Here is a 9234-nt window from a genome sequence, read left to right on the forward strand (position 1 = left end):
TACCGATTCAATGAAATACTCTTCAGGATTATTTGATCAATGAAAACAACCTCAGCGGTATAGTTCGCTGGAGCTATCTTCTTTTTTTTTTGAAATGATTTTTTTCATCAACCGCTGTCACAACGGGAACCCAACAGGTTCACGGGTCGTCTCGTTATATATAGAATGGTATCAACCGTGGACACAAGATTCCTGATCATTATCTAACAGCAAGAGTAGGTGATCAATGGTATTCCATCAATGGCATGTTTGGTATAATTCATGCTAGATGTAATTAAATGTGTGGCCATCATCGGTAGATGTCTGGCATCGGTTTTCTCTAGTCTGGCAATCAATGAGAGATGTATGTTAGATTTGTGGTGTGCTATGATAATGGTAGATGGATGGTATCCTGTAGTAATAGTAGATTTATGGTAATCAATGAGAGATGTGTGGTAATCAACGGTACGTATGTATGCTAATCGGTGGTAGATGTATCCTTTGCTGTGATAAATCAATGGAAGATAAGATAAATGGTATTGAAAGGGATGGCAAATCAATGGTATACGGGAAAAAGGAACGTATGTTGTGGTGGATGGTAATCAATGGTAGGTGTACGTGTTTTGACCAATTGCAGACAAGACATTGTTGCTTCACCTGAAATTGCTGTGAAATTTACTTGAAGTTTAATTTGTTCCTTAATGGTGTATTATTTATATGTTATGCTCAGGTAGCCAAGAGGTACGTATGCGCACTTTCCTTTGTTTCCTTTGAGCTGTCTAGCGCAGGTTCGAATCCTGACCCAGCTATAAACTGTCATCCTGATGTTTCACATGTTGGGTGAAATGAACATTACTTTTGTTACCATAATGTTTAAAGAAGATTGAAGTAGTCTTTTAAAACATCAGGGAACGGTTTTAAACACTGCATGGTGTAAATCAAACATGGTGCCAAGCCAATAACTGCAAACATGACAAGAGATTCTTTAAGTGTATAAGAGGTAAAGAAAGGTTTTCAGAGGATTGTGGGCCCATTGAGAAATAGCACAGGAGAATTGGTGGACAATGAGGGTGAGATGGGAGGGATTATTAAATAGTATTTTTTGTTTCTACATTTACATGGTATCGATCTTGGGATGAGCAAGGGCTTTTGGAAGAGATCCGTGGAGGTGCAGATGAAGTGAAGAAGCAGCTAGAAAAATTAAGTGATGATAAAGTTGCAGGGCCGGAGAGTATACACCCGAGAGTATTGATGGAGGTGGTTGAGCAGGTAAGCGAGATGTTAACGGATATTTTCAATAGCTCACTGGAGTCAGGAAAGGTACCGGAGGATTGGAGAGTAGCAAATGTAACACCATCATTTAAGAACAGAACCAGAGAAGAATTGGGAAACTATAGACCTGTTCGTTTGACTTAAGTTGTGGGGAAGGTGTTGGAGACATCAATTAAGGACCAGATGAGGAACCATTTAAATAAATACAATCTAATTAAAGGTAGTCAGCATGGGGTTACCAAAGGTAGTTCCTGTCAAACAAATCTTTTAGAGTTCTCTGAAGGAGTGTCTGATTTGGTGGATGAGGGAAAGGCAGTGGACATAGTATATCTAGACTTCAAGAAGGCATTTGATAAGGTACCACATCGGAGGTTGTTAGTCAAAATGACGGCTTGTGGAATGGCTGGTCAGGCAGCTAATTGGATTGCAAACTGCCTCAGTGGTAGGAAGCAAAGAGTGGCCGTGAGTGGGAGGATGTCGAGCTGGGATCAGATGCAAGTATTATTATTCATAGTTTGCATCAATGAGTTGGATTTATAATGGGGGGTTAAGAGTAGGCTTTCAAAATTTTCAGATTACACAAAACTGGTGTTAAGTGTTTTTCATATTTAGGAAATTTGAGATATTTTCAGAGATTGGGCGAAAGATTAGCAGATACGGTCTAACATATACTAGAGCAAAGTCAGTGGCATGCTATCGCAAATCCTCACACTTCCCACCTCAAGGAAAGTTGAACGATAGTAAAGGATTCCACCAGGAATGACCCAATATCAAATTTTGAGTATAATTTCCCCCCCCCCCCCATTTTGACCTGTGTGACCCTAAGCCCCTACCCGCTGGGTCATGTCAGGTCAGGTCAGGTATGGGAGCATGTGCCAGAACAGCGCGTCGCTGCGTCCACTTTCCGCCGGTACTCCAGGGGCCTCCGTCTGGCCATCCCCCAGGCAGATGCCAGGCCCATCCCCATCTCCTTGAGATGATGGTCAACCTGCTGCAACCATGAGGCACGTGGTCGGCCCACTGGCCTCCTCCACTCATGAGACTCCCTCGCTGAGAGAATCTGGTGAGCAGGATCAGCGTCAGGAAAACGAGCCACATGTCCATACAGCCGCAGCTGACGCTCACGGACTATGCAGGTAACAAATCTCATCCGAGTCTCTCTCAGCAACCGCTCGTTGGACACAAAATCCGACCAGCGATAGCCAAGGATTCTCCGAAGAGACCTGGTACCAAAGGAATTAAGTCTCCGTCTCAGATCCTTGGTCAAAGTCCAAGTCTCGCACCCATAGAGCAAGACTGGAAGTACCAAGGACCTGAAGACTCGGACTTTCGTCCTCCCGCACAGGTACCGGCAGCGCCACACCCCATGATCCAGTGAATCCATGACTCCCCAGGCCCGACCCAGACGTCTATTGACCTCCGGCTCACAACCTGCGGAGACATGAATATCACTGCCAAGGTAAGTGAATCTATCCACGACCTCAACATCCTCACCACAAACAGACACAGACAGGACAGCAGCATCCAAGATGTCACCGAAAGCCTGGATCTTTGTTTTGACCCAAGAAATCCGTAATCCCAACGGCTCCGACTCCTCATTCAGCACCTCGAGGGCCCCAAGAGGATGTCTAAAGTCTCCGCAAAGATGACTGCATCATCTGCAAAGTCAAGGTCCGAGATCTTGACATTGCCAAACGATGCACCGCAACTTGATCTCTCCGACATCCTCCCAAAATCCAGTCCATACAAGTGCTGAAAAGTGTGGGGCAAGTACACATCCCTGACGAACTCCAGTAACAACTGGAAATAAGTCAGAGGCGGTACCACCACACTTCACAGCACTCTCAGTACCAGAGTAGAGTTCAGACATCAGATCGATCAGTTTCGGTGGCACCCACGAAGACCAAGAATCCTCCAGAGGACATCCCGATTCACTGAATCGGAACGCTTTACAGAGATCAACATAGGCTGCAAGCAGCCCCTGCCGAAACTCTCGTCTGCGTTCAGTGAGGACACGAAGTGCAAGGATACGGTCAATCGTTGACCTCTTTGGTGTAAAGCCTGACTGCTCTGGACGCTGGTGCTCAAGCAGATGGTGGCGAACCCTATCAAGAATTATCCGAGCAAAGACCTTGCCCGGCACTGAGAGCAGCGTCACCCCTCGGTAGTTGTTGCAGTCTTGGCGATCACCCTTCCCTTTCCAGAGAGGGACAACAAGGCCCCTCTTCCAGTCAGTTGGGATGATGCCTGTGTTCCAGGCAGAGCACAAAACTGCATGCAACGACGCGAGTGCAGCATTTCCACCAGCCTTGAGAAGTTCAGCATGGATGCCACAGATCCCTGGAGCTTTGCCCCGTTTCAACTGGTTCACCGCAGCCCGTGTTTCCACAAGCGATGGTGGACCACAGTTGATTCGAGGTTCAGCAACAGGGATTGTAACACCCTTGACGTCCAACTCGACAGCTGGGGGATCAGCCTGGTACAACCGCTCAAAGTAACCGGCCCAGCGGGCCTTCACTTCAGACTCCTCTGTCAAGAGCCTACCACTCTCTGCTCGAACTGCAGTGCTCCGAGGATGGGCTTGGATGAACGTAATGCGCGAATTCCCCTGTAAGCGGGACGAGAATCACCTGTCCACAGGTGATGCTCTACCCCCTCACAGATTCCTCGCACATAGGCCTCCTTGTCCACCCTCAGTGCACGTACAGTTTTACGCCTCAGCTCCCTGAACAGCTCAGCTCCGCCATTCAGCCTGGCCCTGCGACTCTGGTCAATGGTATCCAGTGTCCCTTGAGAGACAAAATTCTTCTTTGCCCTGCGGTGAACTCCAAGGCATCCACCGGCAACATCAAGGACGGTGGTCTTGAAGGTGCTCCACAACTCTTCAGGACCCCCCAAAGCACCCAGACCCCCAAGTGTCCACTCAGCCTGTTCGCAAACTCCTCAGCTACTCTCTCATCCCTGAGCTTGGCAACATCCAGCCTAGGCTGGGATGGTACCATTCTCCAGGATTTAAGGTGCAGCTTTAGAGTTGCTACAACAAGCCTGTGGTCAGTATTGAGGAACTGAGCACTCCGGTAGACCCTGCAGTTCTGGATCATCCTCCAACGACCGGCAATGAGGACATGGTCAATCTCCTTTGCCACACCGCCAGCGTTGGAATACCAAGTCCAGCGATGAGCTTGCGGGCGCTGAAACCATGAACCAGCCACCCTAAGTCCATGACTTCTTGCAAAGTCAAGGAACGTAGTGCTATTCTGGTTCATAGTTCCTGACCCATGGGGACCAACACACACCTCATAACCATCCCTATCAGTTCCAGTCGATGCATTGAAATCCCCCAAGACTAGAAGTGTATCTCGTCTGGGGCACTGATCAACCACAGACTCGAGTGTGGCGTAGAATGCATCCTTCACGGTAAGATCACTCGCCTTCAGTCGGAGCATAAATAGAGACCAGGGAAATGACACCTAAGGAGTGAGCGAATCCTTAATCTCATAATACGCCGTTGACCGGTGTTACCTCAATTATCATTGGGGTCAGCTTATTGGACACAGCTACAGCAACTCCTTGGGTATGGTAACCATCAGAGCGACCAGACCAATAGTAGGTGTAACCACCCACCATTATCTCGCCGCAATCCGGTCTCCGAACCTCAGAGAGAGCTGCAATCCCGATGTCCAAACGCTTGAGCTCAGATGATAACATAGACAGGTGATCATCCTCTCTAGGGATAGGACATTCCAGGCACCCACCCGAAGGACCGCCTCAGGTTAACCCAAGGAGACCGCCGTCTGGTGGACGACACCTCAGCACCACTCCGACACACTCTCCCGCAATCTGACCCAGGGATGTTACCCCGTGTCTCCCCTCCTATCAAAGACTCGGGGTCCCGCAGGCTTTGCCCCAATCCCATCATCCGGTGAGCTGCCCTGCGAAGGAAAGCTGCACAGGAGGTACTTCCACGGAGTGGGTTTTCAGATTTTTTTGCGTTTTTGCGTTTTGCGGAATGAAGCGTTTTACGGTGGCTGGAGTGCAAATCCTGCCACCAACCTCCTAATAAGAAGTAACCCAACTGCAGGAGGACGTCCGCAGACACAGTTGGGCACTAGATATGGATGGCCGTTGGCTCACAAGGAGCTCCTCCGCCCTTTGACAGGTTTTGTTTTTAATCCTGCTGGGTGTCCATATCCAAACACCCTCCTCACCAGAAAACCTGGTGGGGGAGACGGTTTAGTCGCCGACAACCCGACCATGGAACAGGTTAGTACAGGTTTACATGGTACCTGTAGCAGGTCACAGATCGAACCTGACCTGACAAAGGGTCATGGGTCATGAACTAGGGTTAAACTCAAAAAAAATTGTTAAATATTTCATGCGTCCCCCCAATGTTGTTTGCATATACAAAGTTTCATTCAAGAATGTTTTCAAATGTTCCTGTAATTGCAATTTTTGCTATTTGACCTTTTGACCCACTGAGGGGGAAGGGATAAAAGTGATACTGCTCTTGCACTTTTGTGCCATGTGTTGATCATAACTAGTTTGGTGAATTTTTACCTCACCGTTTGGAAGGTGATAGTGTGACAGACTGACGGATGGATGGACAGACAGACAGATAGACAGACGGACGGACGGCGCCGATTACAATGCTGCTCCCCCTACTCCCCCCCCCACTTCACCCCCCCCCCAAAAAACGTGGGGATTATAAATGTAAGGTGCTGGGTATGGGAATGAATAATAAAAATAGGAATTATATAATACAAGGGTTTATCTTGGAGCGTATGACACAGCACAACCATCTGGAGGTGGTCATAGACAGCACAGTGCAGCACTTATAGGGAAAGCTAATAGAGTTTCAGGTAAAGCTGTAATAAAAGAGGTAGAGCTAACACTGCATAGGAATTTTGGGAGGCCTCATCTAGAATATTATGTTCAGTTTTAGTCACCACATCTGAGGTCACCACGTGTCGCTGCCATTGAGAGGGCTCAGTGTTGAGGTACTCGATTGATTCCAGGCGTAGCGAGACCAAGCTTTGAGGAACGTTTGAAGGTGACAAGGTCTTTGTACATTTCAAAGGAGGTGATCGGATCTGATAGAGATTTTTAAGATTATGAAGGGTGTGGGCAAAATAGGTGAAGTCGAGTTTTTCAGCAGAGTTGACAGTTTTAAGACCAGAGGCCATAGCTTGAGTGTAAAGATGAGAGTTAGGACGGTGCTCAGGCAGAGGTCTTCCAGTCGGAGAGTGGTTAATGCATGGAATCTCGACCTGAAAAGGTCGTGGCAGTGGAGTGGTGGATCGATTTGAATTGGAATGAGATTGGTACCTGGATGCATTGGAGATAGAGGGGTATGGGGATATTGGCAGGACTTGTCAGAAGCTTGAGTGGATGGGTAATGATACTGGGGTTGGTACAATGCAGGCATGACGGGTGGAGTGGTCTATTCCTGCACCAACGGTCCTTGTGTAAATAACAGCCAAGGCCAACTGTCTTGTTTGCTCGTTGCCAAGTAGCAAGCATTACATCTGTTCTGTTCCCTTCCCCATAGCACGTGGTAAAGCGTTGATTGCATAAGGAGCCTGTTGGAGGAGCCCTTGGTGTCCCTGGAGGACCATTGGATTTCCTGGTGTGCCGATGGTCTTGGTCATGTGGTTTCCGTGACCTGAAAATGGTGGAAAACGTGTTCCTGTTTGTTCCCAATGTAATTGGTAAGTGTTGGAATAACCTTGTTCTTCCTCCTCACCTTTTTACAACTCAGCCAAATGACAAACCCCATTCTCCACCTGCAGCCACAGGTTGAGCTTTGTGTTTGTGATTTTAATTTTTTTCACAGTGTTCGAGATATTACAGTGAAAGGTGCAAAGCAAGAAAAGATGAAGGTTCATCTGCTGGGAATTGTAATTAAACTGGCATGTTATCGTAATAATGTATTACAATAGCTGTAATATAGTTTAGATAGCAACTCCTTAAAAACAATATTTATTTTAACTGACTTTAATCATTTTATTGGGGCTAGTGGGAAGGATATCCTGGAGGGATACCGACTCACCCCTGAGCTGTCTGGCATGGGTTCAAATCTTGACTCAGCCCTAAACGGTCACCCTGGTGTTTCGCATGAAGGGCGATGTGTCTGTGTGTGCGCCGTCGATCGGGATGACGTTCGTTTGGGCCGGAGAATCCGCTTGCCAGCACTGGGTGTTGGTGGAAGTTAAAGATCCCACGGTGTGTTTCATGAAGAGTAGGCGAGTTATCGCCAGTACTTTGAGAAAATTGTTGACCACATTGCCTTCAGTCGAATGTCAGGCCTGGCCTGCTGGTTCGTGAAAGACTTGGCACAAAAACGTTCTTGTCAGACCCCACAAAAAGGTGGGAATAATTGTAGCCATTAATGTAATAGTACAAGTTAGATATGATTGCATGAATAAATGAACTGAGTTAGAAACCTCAGTAGAAATTACGGACAGTATTTTAACACCACCCTGTTCCCTTTGCCAGAGCAATCGTTTGCCCATTTTTAAGGACTGAGGAGCTTATGAGGTGAAGAAACAAGATAGTACATATTATATAAATTCTCTTTCTCTGTCTCTCTGTCTCTTTGTCTCTGTGTCTCTGTCTCTTTCTCCCCCCCCCACTCCCTCTCTCTCTCGTCCCCCCCCCACCTGTTTCTCTCTTTCTCCCCCCCCCACCCCTCTCTCTCTTTCTCCCCCCCTCCACCCCCTCTCTCTGTCTCTCTATCTCTCTCTCTCTCTCTCTCTCTCTGTCACAGACACTCTCTCTATCCCTCCCTCTCTCCACCATCTCTCTCTCCCACCTCTCTCCTCTCTCCCACCCCTCTCCTCTCTCCCACCCCTCTCCTCTCTCCCACCCCTCTCCTCTCTCCCACCCCCCTCTCTCTCTCTCTCTCTCTCTCTCTCTCTCTCTCTCTCTCTCTCTCTGTCTCTCTGTCTCTCTCTCTCTCTGTCTCTCTCTCTCTCTCCCTGTCTCTCTCTCTCCCTGTCTCTCTCTCTCTCTCTCTCTCTCTCTCTCTCTCTCTCTCTCTCTCTCTCTCTCTCTCGCTTGGCACGCACGTGCAAACGCAAGGGGCTGTTGCTCAGTCTCTGGCGGTACGTGTGGAGCCTGTGTTGCTTTCTCTCTTCTTATCATCTTCTCCTCTCTCTAATGTATTTTTTGGGGGTGTTCCTTGTGTATAAATTTTTATCAATGCTTTATCGATTACTTGAAAATTGAATTGGTTTCTTCTCTTCTTTTTTCTACTCTTGTATATAATCCTTTGCTTTGTTGTATTAAATTTTTACCCTTTATACTTTTTTGTAATAAAAGGACATAAAAGTTAAAAGTCTCTCTCTCTCTCTCTCTCTCTCTCTCTCTCTCTCTCTCTCTCTCTCTCTCTCTCTCTCCCTCTCCCTCTCTCTCTCTCTCTCCCTCCCTCTCCCTCTCCCTCTCCCTCTCCCTCTCCCTCTCCCTCTCCCTCTCCCTCTCCCTCTCCCTCTCCCTCTCCCTCTCCCTCTCCCTCTCCCTCTCCCTCTCCCTCTCCCCCTCTCACGCCCCTCTCTCTCACGCCCCCTCTCTCTCACGCCCCTCTCTCTCACGCCACCTCTCTCTCACGCCCCCTCTCTCTCACGCCCCCTCTCTCTCACGCCCCCTCTCTCTCACGCCCCTCTCTCTCACGCCCCCTCTCTCTCACGCCCCTCTCTCTCACGCCCCTCTCTCTCACGCCCCTCTCTCTCACGCCCCTCTCTCTCACGCCCCTCTCTCTCACGCCCCTCTCTCTCACGCCCCCTCTCTCTCACGCCCCTCTCTCTCACGCCCTCTCTCTCACGCCCCTCTCTCTCACGCCCCTCTCTCTCTCTCTCTCTCTCTCTCTCTCTCTCTCTCTCTCTCTCTCTCTCACGCCCCCTCTCTCTCACGCCCCTCTCTCTCACGCCCTCTCTCTCTCTCTCTCTCTCTCTCTCACGCCCCTCTCTCTCTCTCTCTCTCTCTCTC

At 48.5% G+C, this 9234-nt stretch overlaps 1 protein-coding gene across 7 annotated transcripts in view; it reads left to right on the top strand.

Moving 5' to 3' along the window:
* LOC147009869 (CDP-diacylglycerol--inositol 3-phosphatidyltransferase-like) overlaps positions 1-9234 on the top strand; it is a 33847-nt gene that overhangs the window by 3277 nt on the left and 21336 nt on the right. For 4 of the 7 annotated variants that reach the window (XM_085861558.1, XM_085861559.1, XM_085861557.1 and 1 more), the window contains one exon: positions 6800-6959. The exons of 1 other annotated variant lie outside the window; for it this stretch is intronic. In XM_085861558.1, coding sequence (XP_085717684.1) covers positions 6920-6959 — 40 coding nt within the window. In that variant the 5' untranslated portion in view covers positions 6800-6919. Of the gene's footprint in view, positions 1-6799; positions 6960-7084; positions 7161-9234 lie in introns of those variants that run through there. 2 more of the 7 variants (XM_085861555.1, XM_085861554.1) reach the window with 2 other exon arrangements.

Source organism: Eptatretus burgeri, chromosome 17 (genome assembly GCF_056783735.1).
Source record: "Eptatretus burgeri isolate ZD-2024b chromosome 17, Ebu_testis_v1, whole genome shotgun sequence".
Lineage (NCBI taxonomy): Eukaryota > Metazoa > Chordata > Myxini > Myxiniformes > Myxinidae > Eptatretus > Eptatretus burgeri.